Here is an 18,171-nt window from a genome sequence, read left to right on the forward strand (position 1 = left end):
CTGTTAGCATTGCCTTTAATTTATCCTTTAGTTGAAGTATAAGGTGTAGTAGAGAATGAATGTTTTCTTTATGGATAATAAAATAGCTATTCAGCTTCTTCCCAGCTAGGCTTAGGGAGCCACCAGGGAGAGCCAGTGGTACACAGAGCTTGGGTCAGGTGTCCACCCCTTCTCAGCAGAGTGATTTCAGGACCTCTATCCCCACGGTACCACATAGTGACTTTAGGTGGGTCACGTGGGATTAATCATGAGTAAGTCATGTCACCTGTTGGTGACTTTACATTACATAATTTGAGTTTACTATGAGAAAGTAACTTTGGAAATTTTAACGTGGAATGAACAGAATAATTCTACAGTTACAACTTTCCCTTACCTGAAACTTGAAGGTGACAGGTATAGTGAGAATAGTGAGGATACCGCCACCTCCCCCACGTCCTTGAGTTCTGCATGAAGTGATAGCCCTTGTGTGTGGGGGTGGGCTTTCTTTAGACTGCTTCACTGCCGCACATGGATGTGGATTTGGGCATTGGCACGTTGGACAGGATATATTAGCTATATGTACATACTAGATATAATATAAACATTAGATCTAAATTTCCATTCCTTGAGCTCTCACCAATCCAAGTTAATAAAGCCGGCATTTGTGAGAATAGCCTTTTCCAGGATGATCGCTCTTGGCGTCTGCCTGTTGTTCCAGTCTCAACTGGAGCCACTTATCCCTCACTGATGCTAGAGTCCTCCTGGCCTTCTTTCCCACCGAAGAACATTTATACCTGCTCCTCCCTTTCTTCGAAACCCTTTGCTCTCACCCTCATCACTGTCCTCACTATCCTGAAGGCGAGGTAAGACATTCTCTCCTCATGGGACGCCTGGGTGGCTCAGTAGGTTTAGTTTCTGCCTTCGGCTCAGGTCATGATCCCAGGGTCCTGGGATTGAGCCCCATGTCAGGCTCCCCGCTTCTCCCTCTCCCTCTGCTTGTACCCCCTTTCTTGTACACTCTCTCTGTCTCTCCCTCTCTCACTATCTCTCAAATAAATAAAATCTTAATTAGAAAAAAAGACATTCTCTAATCAGAGTTATCAGCAGACTTTCAAATGGCTAAATCCAGTCAGCCATCTTAGCATCTTGTTCTCTAGCACTCACTCCTTTAAGTCTGTTCTTTGTCTTCTGTGAGAGTCATGCTCCTGGCCCTCCTGTTTCTCGTACTTCATATTTTAGGTCTTCTCCTCTGCCTAAACTTTTCACCTAGGTGGCCCATAGTCATCTAAAAAATTCACCATGGCCCAAAGTAAACTCTGTTTCCCTCCCACTTCACCTTTCCTGATAGTCCATATCTCAGCAATATTTCCATTCACCTCTTACTCAAACCAAAAACCTAGGAGTCATCCTAGACCCAGTGAAGGACTTTTGATTTTACCTTCTACTCTTTTGATACTTCTCACCTCTCTCCATTCCTTTTGCTAATAATCTATCTCAGGCAATCACCATCTCTTTCCTTTAATGCATCAGTAGTCACCGACGGCACCATCTAGTACACATGCAGAGGGATCTCTCTGAGATAAAAATTAGAATTTATCAGTCTCTCCAAAACTCTACGAGATGCTGGTCCCTAAGATAGAGTAGGTCTACCCATTACTGTTAGCTAAATGAATAAATGAAGCATGGGAACCCGAGGTCTCTCAATATCCAAGGTTGGGCCTCATTTGGGTTCTAGATTATATTGCCCATAATATAATCCTTGGAAGATTTCATGCATCAACCAAATCTCTTTCCTGAATTTTGCTTGGAAGTTCGTAAAACAAGAATGAAGACTATAGTGTTATAGTGCATAGGGTGTCTGTAAGAACAAGATCGAATCCCTATGGGGAAAATAAGATTTGTGTGCCTATATTTTTGCTTATCTTTTAATCATGATCTATTAAATTTTTATATGAAGACTTTCTTAAGAGAGCTCTTCAAAAACAAGCATCCCCCGCCCAATACAAAAAGAGAGAAGTGGATGCCACTTTAGTGTATCTGCGTCTGTGTAGCTGGATTTCAGCATTATGAAACAAGGATTCCTTCTAATCAGTCTGACAACTGGTGTTTGGACTGCTATTCTTTAAGGTTTGTAAATTGGTTCTGTTTTAACAAAGAATCATTCTGAAATATTAATTTATAAACAACTTGCCAAAAAATGAAAAGAATGTGCGATGATATAATTTGATGTTTAAATGAGCTCATCAGGTGAGAAGTAGCAAGACATAGATACAATGTTTCCTTTATTCTTAAATTTGCATACAATGCTTTAGTTTACTCTTTTTGTGTATGGTAAAATTTATGTAGCATAAGATTAACCGCTTGAACCATTTTTAAATATATAGCCCTGTGTCATCAGATACATTCATGTTAGTGTGTCGCTTTAGTATACTTTTCTCTAAAATTATTATATTGAAATAACTCAGTAGTTTTGTAATTGAGACACAAAAATGCTCGCATTGAATAAGATGAGTTGCTTCTGCAGCTCATCAGTGTGTTATTGAAGAGAAATGATTTTATTTGTTGTGCTTGTTAAGGAACTTGCCACATATCCAGCCTTGTTGGGTCAGAGAACAAATGCCAATGGAAACTTATAGAAACAAGTTTATTAATTTGGCTTATTTCAACATTTTTAAAAAAGATTTATTTATTTATTTATTTGACAGAGAGAGAGAGAGAGAGAAAGAGAGAGACAGAGAGAGAGAGATCACAAGTAGGCAGAGAGGCAGGCAGAAAGAGGGGGAAGCAGGCTCCCCGCTGAGCAGAGATCCTGACTCGGGGCTTGATCCCAGGACCCTGAGATCATGACCTGGGCCGAAGGCAGAGGCTTAACCCACTGAGCCACCCAGGTGCCCCTTATTTGAACATTTTTTAAAATAAAATAAAACATATTTATTTTGTTTTATATAAAACATTTAGAAACATATAGCTTTTACTGCTGTGTAAGAATCTCATTTCATCATGACTGGTGTCCTAGTTCTAAAACTAGATAAATAGCAATGTTGTAGAAAATAATGAAAAATAAAAAAAAAATGGAAAACAGCATTTTCCCATTTTCTCCTAGTATTCTGAAATTCTTTTTTTTTTTTTTAAGATTTCACTTTATTTGTCAGAGAGAGAGAGTGAGAGCATAAGCAAGAGTTTGGTGGGACAGCAGGCAGAGGGAGAAGCAGATTCCCTGCTGAGCAGGCGCCTTCTGTGGGACTTTATCCCAGGACCTCTGGATTGACGCTTAACCAACTGAGCTCCCTTAGGATCCCAAGACTTTTCTTGATTCTAATGCTTAAATTCTTTATGTAAAGTATAATTAATTTAAGAAGACAGTAGATTCCAAATGTAAAGTCTTATATGGAAATGTTTAAAGATGATATAGACATAATTTGGTTTATTCATTTTATTTATTTAACTTGTTCAAATGTGTTCCCTTCCCATGAAATGATCATTTGGAAACTTGAACATAGAATGTTAGGCAATAGAAAGGACTGAGTTCAATGCCTGACTAATTCTTGTACCCCGCTGGAAGAGGAAGCTAAGCTTTAATTTAGGGGACAGAGGTGCCATAATGTGCTGTATCCAAACTAACACATTTTGTAAGCTGCACTAAGAGAAATTTTGGGGGTAATAAGTACCTTAGCCTCTTCCCTTCATTTCAGAGTGAGAAGATTTAGCTTTAAATTAAATGGCAAGTGGGATACCTGGGTGGGTCATCAGTTAAGCACCTGCTTTTGGCTCAGGTCATGGTCCCAGTGACGTGGGATCTAGTCCCCCTATGGACTCCTTTCTCAACTTCTCCCTCCCTCTGCTTGTATTCTCTCTCTTTCTGAAAAATAAATAAATAAAATATAAAAAAAAATAACATAAAAGGAAAATCCTCATACTTCATAATCATCTCTTTATAAAAATGACCTTATGACTATAGGAGTCAATTCAATCATCTAATGAACTGGAAGGTGACAAGAGCACACCTGAACTGACAACAAGCTCTAGTTTCTCCTGGAAAGTGCAAAAAACACCTGTCTCTCCGATGTAGATAACCACAATGGATTTTCTCGCAGTCTGCCATCAGATATTTTTCGCATTTATCAACAGGAAGCTGTATTACCAACACTTCATCGTTTTTCATTTGGGGGTGTCTCCTGTCTGTTTACCTGAACAGTCCCCCTTCTCCACCACCGATCTGCCAAGATCTTCTTGAGGGAAACACACGTGCAGGGGTATAGGGTTTGGCAGCGAGGCCGTGGCGGTGATGAGGCTCAGAAGGGGATTCGGAGTTGTCCGTTTTCCCTGTCCATTCAGTACACGTCCACCTGCCCCCCCATCTTTTTGGAGCTAATGCGTAGCATGGCCATTGAAAACAGACTTGGAGAAATACTGGAGTCCTGAAACTTTTCCAGCATATTTTGAATAGAAATAATCTTGACAGCAGATGAGCTAATTATGTGTTCACATGTGCTTTGGCTAGTGTTTTGCTCTTCTGGGGGGGCTTGTAATAACTTCAGAGTTTGTCCTTTGTGAGATGGCAACCTAAAAGTATATCTTTTCCACTGGTTTCAAATTTTAAGGCACTTTGGGATAAGTTTTCGCTTTTGGGAATTGGAGGTCAATGCAGGAAATTTTGGAGCATTTTGGAGCAGGTCAGTTCTTCCCTAGGCTAGGTAGAAAACATTTATCTCTTGAAGGCTTATTGTACTAGGAGAGAAAGTCTTGATTTAAGGAGATATCACCTCCGGGAAGAGAAGCTTGTGGCTCAAGTCAGAGGGAAGTGTTAGGACTATGAAGGTGGGGTACCAAACATAAGAAGGCACAGCAACTACAGATGTGCACTTACAGCAACATTAATTTCCCACTTAAGCCTTGTTAAAACTATTAGAGGTTTTATAATTCTGTTGACAATAATCCTACTTCGAACACGATATGCTTTATATAAAAATAATTTTTTTGTGAAATGTCTAATTAGTTTAAAAGCCTAGTCAAATGGTAGGTTTAAAAGCTGAGTCACAGTCTAATTTACTATCACAATTCACAGTTTCCCTCTTTATTTTACTTGGTAGATTAATCCCATCTCAACAGTGCCATTAGGTGCCTGCTTTCATGATGTGGAAAAATACACACGTACATTCGAGATTTTTGAGCATGTGGGTTGTGATGAATTTAAATGTGTTCTAATAGTGCAACTGCGTAAAACAGCTGAAGATTTATACTTGTTTTGTAACTTAAGGATGAAGAAATTGACTACTATGGGATAATTAAAAATAACAACTCTCTGGGAAAGCATGAGCTAAGTTGTTAGATGCCAGGGCATCAAGAAACAATATTCTGTAATCTGTACAGAATTTTTTTTATTCTGTAAATAAATTGGGTAATTTATATCTTTGTCACTTGAAGATCAGATATATATTTGAGTTAATGAATCATCCCACCAACATTCCATAACTAAAGCAAATATTGTTTTCCGTTCATGGACAAGGTTTTAGTCAATTGAATAATAAATCATCCTGCCTTTTCCTGAATCACAGGATAGGGTAGCTCTTCATCTTCAGAGAAGCAGGATCTCAATTAAATAGACTTTAGAGGAGAGATTCTACCCTGTTATTTTTATTTTTTTGGTCAGTATGGCTAGAGGTTTGTCAATTTTTTTAAAAGATTTTATTTACTTATTTGACATAGAGAGAGAGAGAGATCACAAGTAGGCAAAGAGGCAGGCAGAGGGTGGGGGTGGAAGCAGGCTCCCCGCTGAGCAGAGAGCCTGATGTGGGGCTTCAATCCCAGGACCCTGAGATCATGACCCAAACTGAAGGCAGAAGCTTAACTCTCTGAGCCACCCAGGCGCCCCTATCGCCAGTCCTTTTTTATGTAAAGCATATGAACGCAAAAATCTTTTATTTGGACTAGTTTTAAGTTTAAAACTTAAACTGTTGCTTAGTATAAATGAAAACTTTTTAAAGAAATCCAGTGTTATTTCTTTCACATATCTGTAAGAATTTGAGCTAGGGTGTCAAAGTACCAACACGTAGAGTTTCTTAGGAAATCTGCTCTAATGAACGAATGAGTGATTTGTAGTTAACTTAATAGTTGATTTTATTTCAAAGAACACGAGGCATTTGAAAAATAAGTTTTTTTCTGAACGTAATAATATCAATTTTCTCAGCGATTCTTCTTTTTCTGGAACAGTGAAAATAATTATAATATCTGAATGGAGTCCGAGGAGTTCATAGAGTATTACTGAGTCTGTCTATTTTCTAAGGAAAATTGATTCATTATTTTCAATTATTTTACAGGATCCTTCAAACCAAAAATGTGGTGGAAGAAAGAAAACAGTATCGTTCAGCAGTATGCCATCGGAAAAGAAAATTAGCAGTGCGAATGACTGCATCAGCTTCATGCAAGCTGGCTGTGAACTGAAGAAAGTCCGGCCAAATTCTCGTATTTATAACCGTTTTTTCACTCTGGACACAGACCTCCAAGCTCTTCGCTGGGAACCTTCCAAGAAAGACCTTGAGAAAGCTAAGCTCGACATTTCCGCTATAAAAGAGATCAGACTGGGGAAGAACACAGAAACATTTAGAAACAATGGCCTGGCTGACCAGATTTGTGAGGACTGTGCCTTCTCCATACTCCATGGGGAAAACTACGAGTCTCTGGACCTAGTTGCCAATTCAGCAGACGTAGCAAACATCTGGGTGTCAGGTTTACGGTACCTGGTTTCTCGAAGTAAGCAGCCCCTTGACTTTATGGAGGACAACCAGAACACGCCAAGGTTTATGTGGTTGAAAACAGTGTTTGAAGCGGCAGATGTGGATGGGAATGGGATTATGTTGGAAGACACTTGTGTAGAGTTGATAAAACAACTCAACCCTACCCTGAAGGAATCCAAGATCAGGTTAAAGTTTAAAGAAATCCAGAAGAGCAAAGAAAAACTAACCACACGAGTGACAGAAGAGGAATTTTGTGAAGCTTTTTGTGAACTTTGCACCAGGCCTGAAGTATATTTCTTACTGGTCCAGATATCTAAGAACAAAGAATATTTGGATGCCAATGATCTCATGCTCTTTTTAGAAGCTGAGCAAGGAGTCACCCATATTACTGAGGATATCTGCTTAGACATTATTCGGAGATACGAACTTTCTGAAGAGGGTCGCCAAAAAGGGTTTCTTGCAATTGATGGCTTTACCCAGTATCTGTTGTCGCCAGAATGTGACATTTTCGATCCTGAGCAAAAAAAGGTTGCCCAGGATATGACGCAGCCATTATCTCACTACTACATCAATGCTTCCCACAACACCTATCTCATAGAAGACCAGTTCAGGGGGCCGGCTGATATTAATGGGTACGTTAGAGCTTTGAAGATGGGCTGTCGAAGCATTGAACTCGATGTTAGTGATGGTTCAGACAATGAACCAATCCTCTGTAATCGAAATAATGTGACAACACACCTTTCCTTTCGAAGTGTCATAGAGGTGATAAATAAATTTGCCTTCGTTGCTTCTGAATACCCACTCATCCTCTGCTTGGGAAATCACTGCTCCCTACCACAGCAGAAGATAATGGTTCAACAGATGAAAATGGTCTTTGGTGATAAGCTCTATACTGAGGCACCTTTGCCATCAGAAACCTACCTCCCATCACCGGAAAAATTGAAAAGAATGATTATTGTGAAAGGAAAGAAATTGCCTTCTGACCCAGATATTTTGGAAGGAGAAGTAACAGATGAAGATGAAGAAGCGGAAATGTCGCGAAGGCTGTCGGTAGATTACAATGGCGAGCAGAAACAAATCCTGCTGTGTAGGGAACTCTCCGATCTGGTGTCCATCTGCAAGTCTGTTCAGTATAGGGATTTTGAACTGTCTATGAAAAGCCAAAACTATTGGGAAATGTGTTCATTTAGTGAAACAGAGGCCAGCCGAATTGCAAATGAGTACCCAGAGGATTTTGTAAATTACAATAAGCGGTTCTTATCGAGAATCTATCCAAGTGCCATGAGGATTGATTCCAGTAACTTGAATCCACAGGACTTTTGGAATTGTGGCTGTCAGATTGTGGCAATGAATTTTCAGACTCCAGGTCCAATGATGGACCTTCACACAGGCTGGTTTCTTCAAAATGGAGGCTGTGGTTATGTTCTAAGGCCATCCATCATGCGGGATGAAGTTTCTTACTTCAGTGCGAACACAAAGGGCATCGTACCTGGGGTGTCTCCTCTCGCCCTTCATATTAAGATCATCAGTGGTCAGAATTTTCCAAAGCCCAAGGGAGCTTGTGCCAAAGGAGATGTCATAGATCCCTACGTTTGTATAGAGATACATGGAATTCCAGCAGACTGTTCAGAACAAAGAACTAAAACTGTCCAACAGAACAGTGATAACCCCATTTTTGATGAAACTTTTGAGTTTCAAGTCAACCTACCTGAGCTGGCCATGATTCGTTTTGTTGTTCTGGATGATGACTACATTGGGGATGAGTTTATAGGACAATACACAATACCATTTGAATGTTTGCAGCCTGGATATCGGCATGTTCCCCTGCGCTCTTTTGTGGGTGACATCATGGAGCATGTAACCCTTTTCGTCCACATAGCAATAACTAACCGAAGTGGAGGAGGAAAGGCGCAGAAGCGCAGCCTGTCGGTGAGAATGGGGAAGAAAGTTCGAGAATACACCATGCTCAGGAATATCGGCCTTAAGACCATAGACGACATCTTTAAAATAGCAGTTCACCCCTTACGAGAAGCCATAGATATGAGAGAAAATATGCAGGTAGGAAAAACTCCAAGCTCTTCTTCCCTACCCCTCCTCCTTCCTTCCCCTGCCTTACTGGTGAACATTGTGTTTTACTAATGATCTGATTCCTCAAAAAATTATCAGAAAAGTTGTATAAAGCCACTACCACTGAATTAAGTGTTGGCCTGTGATAAAGCAGATATATTTTATGTATCTGATTGTGAATGAATGCTGTGTTGAATTTCACCTCAACTAAACCAGTTAATATAAATGGTTTATAGATCCATTAAATATCCCTGCCACAGAATCAATATGGGGTTGTGTATATGAAACAATGTGAACAAAATAAAATATTAAAATATTATATGTATGCACAACATATAAAATATTATCTATATATAGACAATGCTAATTACAAGTATATATATTCAATCTTTGCAGACACAAACATGAAAGGGAATTTAAAGTCCTAAAAAGAAATGCAATGCCTATTAAGTTATTCTAATTAAGTGTATGAAAACAACAATAATAAATTACTCCCCACCAGAGCAAACACAACTAAACAAACAATAGTCACCACTTGAACTTGTTGAAAACTATGCAGTCTTCCCTTAGAAAAGTGGTTTAATTGAAAGAACATTGATTATGGCTTAAACTCTATCCCCTTGTGATCTTGAGCAAATTATTTCAGATCTCTGATCATCAGTTTTCTCCACATAAAGTAAGAAAAATAGTAATACATCACAGAATTATTATCAGAATTAAATGACAGTATATGTAAATTGCCTGCTCCTGGCATGTGGAATTTCGTTAGTTTCTTTTCCTTCATGAATGCTTATAGTCAGAGATGTTGCCAATTTCTTTCTTGGCTACTATAGAATATACTTATTCTAGGGTCATGTTACTGAGAAACAACCAAACCACAAGTACTAAGTTCCTGCAATGTGCAAAGAGGTGTTGGTTGGTAGCAGAAGTAGCAGTCTGAGAACACAACAAGAGAAGAACATTTTCCAGTGCAGCTTCTTTACCTAACATCGTTTTTAAGTTTTTTTTTTAAAATTTATTCATGAAAGACAGAGAGACAGAGAGAGAGGCAGAGGCAGAGGGGGAAGGAGCCTGATGTGGGACTTGATCCCAGGACTCTGGGATCATGACTTGAGTTGAAGGCAGATGCTTAACCGACAGAGCCACCCAGGAGCCCTAGCTAACATTTAAATAGTAATTCTCACCAAAAAAAAAAAAAAAAAAAAAATCCCTATTTTCAAGATAGAAAACAAGCTTGCAGAAATTATGTGATTTCCTAAATAGGAGTGTTGGTCTTTAAATCCAGAATTGCCTGCCGCCAAAACAGCATGATCATTCATGGTTTTTAGTCAGGTGGCGTTGAACCTCAAACCCATAATTTGGTGAATACTTTAGTTTTGCATTATTTCACAGAGAAATTCCAGAATAGACTTAAAATCAATTTTAATTAGCTAAAGTAATGGAAAACAGTATGGTATGTGAATCGTACATGAACGCTTAGATTGTAAACATTTTATTTGAAGTGGTTGCCTTAGCCACTATTTTAAAAACAGGCTCCAAATATTAGCATTGTCTATCTGGCTTTTTCTGGCATAATACAAAGCTCTTATAAATCCCTATATTAGATTACTTATACATCATTTCTATATCTTACTTTATATATTAGAAGTTTCAATTAGCAATAATCGTGCCTCGGATAAACCTCATTGGCTACGATACTGCCACTGCGCAAAGCCAGAACTTGACTTTATTTATTTCTATGTAATTCCTGAAATACATCCTTTACACATACTGTGTGTTTAAAATGTGTAGTAAGGGGAGTTGGTTATGATAAAGTTTTCCAGGTAATCCTGATAATTTATATCATCTCAACATAAAGTCTTTTGGGTTAAGGATTATTTGGAGCCTAATCAGAAAAATGAAATACCAATATTGTCACTAAATTCATTCGACATATAATAGGTTAGGTACTGCTCACTGTTAATAAAATGTGGAATAGTTATAATTTCTATTTCAAATGAATTTTAAAAGCCTGTAAAACGTGGACAAATGTAGCTCTACATGAAATTTATTTTAGTATGTGCGTCTGTCAGGTGCATTTCTGATGGGATGACAAAGAAATACCATTGATGGTTAGTCGAATGCATGGCGGTGGGTAATGGCAGCCTGGTACCTTGAGGGGGAAAAGCCCAAAGGAGACGCACTCCAATGTATAATGACATGTTCTTATGATCATCATACTACAAATGGAATAAGATATGCACAACCAGCCAAGCCTAGTTTGTGTGAATATTCCAGTGCTCTGCTTTGAAATGCACTGTGTAGCCTTGTTTCACAATCAGCTTTGCTTTATGGCATGTTTGTGGCAGTTGCTAAAAATTGACAAAGACGAGGTATAATAGTGAATTAGTTCTGTGTGTTATCTCGGTACACATTATGCTTCTGGTTAATTATAATCCAGTTTCCTCCAAATTACATATGTATCGGAGGGTATACTTTTAATGAATATACTTTTGTGTAAACCTAGAAGTGCTCGGGTGATGTGTCATGTGGTCAGAAGTCTAATTCCATGTTTGCTTCCCCACAGAATGCCATAGTGTCTATTAAGGAACTGTGTGGACTTCCTCCGATTGCCAGTCTGAAACAGTGCCTGTTGACCCTGTCCTCCCGGCTCATCACCAGTGACAATACTCCTTCAGTCTCTCTTGTGATGAAAGACAACTTCCCTTATCTGGAGCCTCTGGGGGCAATTCCAGATGTGCAGAAAAAAATGTTGGCTGCTTATGATCTGGTAGGAAATTGTGATTTTAGATTTCTTATCTGGGTGTGGGGGGAGAGAGAGGGCGGGGAATCAGCTGGCAGGGGCTCTTTTGTGGAACTCTGATGAATAAATCACATTGGGGTGGCAGGCAGAGCTGGCCCACTCAGTTCCCTTAAGCCCCAGTGAAGACCTCTGGGGCAATGCTTTGAACCCAGAGCCCCATAGATTACCCACAGAAATTCTCTGCATCAGTAAGGAATGAATTATTAAGTCTTCAAAAACATACACAGTTTCCCATCATCTAAATGACTTTGGCCTGCAACATAACCATTTAATTGTGAACCTGTAAGAAATGGCCATATGTTTCTCAGGGCTGCCTTGTGATGTTTGAGACAAAATATTTCTCTGGAATTTATATTTCTTTTTTTCTAAAGATTTTATTTTTTTTTGAGAGAGCGAGAGTGGGCACAGAACACAAGCAGGGGGAGGGGCAGAGGCAGAGGAAGAAGCAGACACCCCACTGAGCAGTTAGCTAGATGCAGGGGCTCAATCCCAGGACCTCGACTATCATGACCTGAGTGGCAGACCCTTAACTGACTGAGCCACCCAGGCACCCCTGGAATTTATATTTCTAAGCTAATACTGTTAGATTTTTAAAATATATAATGTGATTTATATAGTAATTAAATTTAAAATTAAATTTTAAAAAAGATTTTATTTATTTATTTGACAGAGATCACAAGTAGGCAGAGATAGAGGAGTAAGCAGGCTCCCCGCTGAGCAGAGAGCCCGATGTGGGGCTCCATCCCAGGATCCGGGGATCATGACCTGAGCCTAAGGCAGAGCCACCCAGGCGCCCCAGTAATTAAATTTAAAAATAATTATATTTTTGCATCTCCTAATTCCATAAAAAAATAAGGAACAAATGAAAATCTGGAAAAATTTGTAACATATATACCAGATAAATTGTACCTATCCTTAAAATAGAAAATGCACTCAAAAATTGGTAAGAAGGGACACCTGAGTGGCTAAGTCGGTTAAAGCAGGTGACTCCGGATTGTGGCTCAGGTCATGATCTCAGGGTCTTGGGATGGAGCTCAGAGGGGAGTCTACTTCAGGCTTCTCTCTCTCCCTCTGCACCTCCTCCTGCTTGCTCACTCTTTCTCTCTAAAATAAATAAATCTCTGAAGAAAAAAAAATCAGTAAGAAAAAAAATATGGAGAAAAATATCTTACATCAGTAAGGTGTTAAGTACAGCTTGATAAAAGAGTGCAACACTATCATGGCCTAAAAATACAGTTTTACTCTTTCAAATAAAAACCTGGAGACCAGCCTTCTAGGATGGAACTTCTGTAAAGTTCTTAGGAACCTAGGCTCCCTCTAGCTTTCTGCTCTACCATTCCTATAGTGTGACCCTTATCCTTGTAGTCCAAAATGGCTGTTGAAACTCCAACCATAACAGCTGCATTCCAACCATGAAGAGTGATGAAGAGAAAATAGAGGGCATTTTTTTTTGCTTTTAAGGACATTTCTCTGAAATAGCATAGATCATTTTTGCTTATATTTCATCAGCCTAGAATTAATGCATAGCTATACTTAGCTACAAAGGAGAATGGAAAGTGTCTTTATCTCAAGGGTCTATGTGTCCAGCTAACAGTTATCTCTTCTGTTACTAAGAAATAGAGGAGAGTTATTAGGGGATAACAAATATTCATTGCTTTAGAGGTGAACAAGAAATTCATGTATCTCTTCCACCCCTAAAAAAAAAAAAGAAAATCTAAAAAACATAATTAACCTTAAAATAAGTTTTAAATTAAAGATATTGAAGAAATATAGTGAAATATTCCCTCTCTCATTAGGACTAAAAAATATTATCTCTGATAGAGAATTTAAGGTAATGGATACTTTCATCCATTTACCTTTACTAGGAAAATAAACTAGTATAATTTGGGGGGAGATAAATTTGGCAATATAATTTAAAATGTTTATCCCGTTTGATCTATGCATTTGTTTTCTGGGATTTATTCTAAGGCAATAATACATAATACATTTATGTTTAATAATATCAACATAGAGCTATTAGTTAAATAAAATACAGTAAACCAATATTATGGACTCTTTCGAAGCCACTAAATCATGCATTCGAAGAATATTTAATGGTATGGAAAACTTCTCATAAAATATTTTGTGAAAAAGTCCAGCTACAAAAAAATTACACACTATAGGATTTAAATTGTATTTACACGTATACACATCACACATCTAAAATGTTAACAGAATATTTAGAGTGATTATTTTTAAGTAAGGAGAATAAACTTTATTTTCTTGTTTATGCTTTTCTACTTTTTATTCTATATTTGCAAAACTCTTTACAATGAACCCAACTAATTTCCTTAGTTGAACAAAAAAAATAAATATTAAGAAAGAAAAGAATAATATTTTATCCTTAAAAAAATAAGTAGAGGAAAGACATTTGGGATAAACATCCTACAACTAAAAAAGAAAAAAACAAAAACAAAACCCCGTAGAATGCGTTCCGCTTCTGAATGATCACACCGCTTATAAACTGTACTCCATGGTTGCTGGGGGAATCTTCACCTATTACCTACATCTCATTTCTCATGAAATAAATCTTTTCATCATAAAAGTGGGGCCTGAAAGCTATTCAGTGAGTAGGTATAATTGCCATCTAAGAGGTAAAATTAGGGTACGAGTTGCCATAGAGACAGACAGTTGAAATCACTTATTCCTCCAATTCTCTGTGAAGCTAAGAAAGAAAAATCATTCCTTGGGAGGGGAGGCTGGTCCCCTGGAGCTGGGCTTGGAATAAGCAGAAAAGCACCTGGACTATGTTTGGCCAATTTCCATTTCACATCCCCAAGTGTCCAATGCTGTTTTGTTTTTTCAGTTCTATCTGCTGGAGCTAAATCTGGACATCAGCCTTTTTCTCATTTGTATTTTTAAAATGCAGCTTGTAATTACAGACATAGCATGGCTTTCCAAACCTTCAGGAAGAGCTACAGTAGAAGGCAGAAATACTTACAATGATATCTTCATTTAGAGTTCCCTATGGAAGTGGTTTTTCATATTGGTAGGGAACTGGATATAAATATCCCTATGCCAAGTGGTCAATTCGGCAGACCAGCAAGTGACTGGAAGCTCTTCTGATGGCTCTGTTGGATTATTTCTTTTGTGGGGAATGTGGGTGGGAACTTATACAAGGAACGGTATTGGCCTTGAATGTAAAAATATTTTTACTTTTGAGGATTTGCACTGCATTGGTCGGCATCTTCAATGCTCTTGATAGATCAGTGTTATTATTTTAAGGAAGACTTCTAAACTATTCTGTAGATTGAGTAATCATTTTATTTTATTTTAAAATCTTTTATTTTAAAAGATTTCGTTTAGGGGCACCTGGGTGGCTCAGTGGGTTAAGCCTCTGCCTTCGGCTCAGGTCATGATCTCAGGGTCCTGGGATCGAGCCCCGTGTCGGGCTCTCTGCTTAGCACTGAGCCTGCTTCCTCCTCTCTCTGCCTGCCTCTCTGCCTACTTGTGATCTCTCTCTCTCTCTCTCTCTGTCAAATAAATAAAATAAAATAAAATAAAAAGATTTCGTTTATTTGTTTGTTTGTTTATTTATTTAAGAGAGACAGAGATAGCAAGAGAGAACATGAGCAGGGAGGAGAGGGAGAAGCAGGCTCCCCGCCGAGCAGGGAGCCCAATGCAAGGCTCCATCTCAGGACCCTGGGATCGTGACTTGGGCTGAAGGTAGATGCTTTGCCAACTGAGCCACTCAGGTGCCCGTCAAGTACTCATTTTAAAAAACAAGAATTGGATCTTGTCACTTTCTTGCTTAAAATCCTACAGTGGTTTCCCATTAAAATAAAATGGAAACTCCTTACTGTGAAGTTATGATCTGGCCTTGCATACCTATCTCATTCCCCTCTTCCAAGGTCTCCTGCCTCTCCCAACCTCACCCTCACACTCTCCTGTTCACTACCAGCCTGCACCCAACCGGCCACACAGCCTTTTTTTTCTTCCTTTCTCTCTCTCTCTCTCTTTCCCTCTTCCTTTCCTTCCTTCCACCCACCCTCCCTCCTTCCCTTTTTTTCCTTCCTCCCTCCTTTCTTCCTTCCTTCCTCTTTCTTTCCTCTTTCTTTCTTTCTTTCTTTCTTTCTTTCTTTCTTTCTTTCTTTCTTTCTTTCTTTCTTCTTTCACGTTTGTTCCCATCTCTAGGTTATTTTATTTGTGGTTCCCTCTGCCTGAAATGTTCTGTTGCATGAATAGTTGCTTCTTATCTCTTAATTCTTAGCAAAATATCATATCCTCAAAGACATCTTCCCTTACCACTGTCCCCACCTGTCACTCTATCATATAACCTTGTTTTATTTCCATCACCCTACTTAGCAGGGTTGAAAAACATTTTGCTTGACTTTTTGTTTAATTTCTGTCCTCCTTCACCCTTCAATTTAAATGTATACTCCATGAGGGCACAGACCCTGTCTGTCTTGCTTATTACTCTTACCTCTTGCATCTAAAACAGTGCTAGCATGTACTATGTTACCTTTAATGTCAGTTGAATAAAAAGTAAATAGAAGCATTTATTGTTGGTGAAAATAGTGTAGTTTTGATGCCATAGTTGATGTGTTTATGGTAAATCTTTCAATCTTGTATGTTTTACCTCTGTGACACACACTAACCAAATTATTCCCTGTCTTAAACATATAGTTAGAAAACCTATAGACTGAGGCAAAACTATGGAATAATAAAAAGATCAAGGGGCCAGGAAAAGGGGCAGGAGGGGTGAGGGAGGGAGGGATAGATAGGTGGAGCACAGAGGATTTTTAGGACACTGAAACTATTCTATATGATGCTGTAGTAGTGGATACATATCACTATGCATTTGTCAAAGCCCATAGAATGTATAATACAAAGAGTTAATCCTAGTGTAAACTCTGGATTTTAGCTAATGACATTCTATCAATATTGGCTCATCAGTTGTAATAAATATAACATGCTAAAGAAAGATGTTGATAGTAGGAAAACTGGGGATTGGCTTGGAGTGTTTATGGGAATTCTCTGTACTTTCAGCTCAGTTTTTACGTAAACCTAAAACTTCTCATAAACATAAAGTCTGAAACAATTCCTTACAGACTATTAATAATAATAATAATAAAAAAAAACATTTGGATGACTAAGGCAGAAAACAAATCCAGGGTGGCCGTGGTGGTAAGGGGGCAGGTACCCCAAAATGAACAGTTTGAATGGTCAACTCAAATCACCTCAATATTTGGATTCCTCAAAAATGGTACTGAACTGTATAGATGCCAGCTAAGAGGAAAAGATGTAACCACTAAGAAAAGTACAATACATTTAGAATAAAAAAAGACCGGAACGCATTTCCAGACAGATACGAATTTGGCTTATTTCAGTCTCAAAAGAAACAAATCAGGCAACTAGTAACCTCCATTTACTGAAAACCAACCTGAGTGTATGAAACAGTACTACTTATCAACAGGAAATGAAGTGAAAGTATTTTAGAAAACATTGACCCTGAGTTCATCTGTACAGATTTTTGCTAACTTTAGCTTTCCCTAATGACCTGAGATGGTTCTCTTCCTTACCAAACACTGGTAATATGTGGAAATATATCCTCTTGAGTGTCTTAAAAATTTAGTCTTAAAGGTCATTTTAGTAATTCTATTATAGTATCTGTGTTAATCAAACACCAAATATATTCACAGTAGAGTGCGCTTATTTATGTGGCATAATTTCAGAAGACCGCTTCCCCCTATTCCATGTCTTATTAAAACATGCATTTTCTATCTGCTCACTGGTACTTGGAATTTCAAAATTACAACCAATTCCTTTGGTTGAAGACTTTTTAATCTCATTTAAAATGCAAAAAAAAAAATTTTCTGCGAATATTAACACATTGAACTATCAGTAATTTGTAGCTTTGAATGAATTTAAGAGATCCTGTCCTACCTGGGATTTTTACCTGGGAAAAGGAAGAGATCTTAATGACAGAATGTTCCCCAAGTCTGGGTTAGGTAAGAGTGGGGTTGCTTAAAGAATTACAATTTGTCCTGAGAACTACAATCTCCCTTATGACTCCAAATACGGATACAGCTATGTAAATGCCTGTCTGATATTCAGGGCAGCAGAAGCAGAGGTGACTTTGCTAATATCAGATACATGTCCCAGCCGAGATGGGATGTGACAGCTTCTGAAAAGCACTAAAGCAAACTGGGAACATTATTAATCAGTAACTGAAGGAAGTAGAACAAGGCCTAAAAGCTGAAGATAGAATTGATGCCTCCTTCCCAGACCAAAGACACACAGTGGAGGGCCATTGGCCTTAGACTCCCTGTACTACTGTTTCGGTGCCTCTATATGGCCTTTAGGATGGGTTTTCAGAAACTGTATTAAGAATTTCATTGAAAACCAGGGTACCATTTCTAAGAGACCTGTCCCTTTATTGCATTGTGATTTTTTTCCCTCCGGTCTTTGAAAGAGCAAGCTTCCCTTCCCCACACTGGCTTTTCACTTTCTCTAAGAAAATATCCACTGAACTAGGCAATGCAGTCATAGAGTCACTCACTGCCCAGTCTTTTAAGGTTGCCAATGCAGTGTTTTAATTTACAATTC

The 18,171-nt window shown here is 38.4% G+C and overlaps 1 protein-coding gene and 1 non-coding gene across 3 annotated transcripts in view; one reads left to right on the forward strand and one right to left on the reverse strand.

The window, feature by feature from the left end:
- The window catches only part of PLCL1 (phospholipase C like 1 (inactive)), a 365,077-nt gene that overhangs the window by 265,253 nt on the left and 81,653 nt on the right, over nt 1–18,171 (forward strand). For both annotated transcript variants that reach the window (XM_047720906.1, XM_047720907.1), the window contains 2 exons: nt 6,297–8,771; nt 11,347–11,550. In XM_047720906.1, the coding sequence (XP_047576862.1) occupies nt 6,297–8,771; nt 11,347–11,550 (2,679 nt within the window). The remainder of the gene's footprint in view (nt 1–6,296; nt 8,772–11,346; nt 11,551–18,171) is intronic.
- Nucleotides 10,351–10,495, reverse strand: LOC125096516 (U4 spliceosomal RNA). Its single transcript, XR_007126215.1, has one exon. It is a non-coding gene; the product is annotated as a U4 spliceosomal RNA (small nuclear RNA).

The sequence above is a fragment of the Lutra lutra genome, chromosome 3 (assembly GCF_902655055.1).
Source record: "Lutra lutra chromosome 3, mLutLut1.2, whole genome shotgun sequence".
Classification (NCBI taxonomy): domain Eukaryota; kingdom Metazoa; phylum Chordata; class Mammalia; order Carnivora; family Mustelidae; genus Lutra; species Lutra lutra.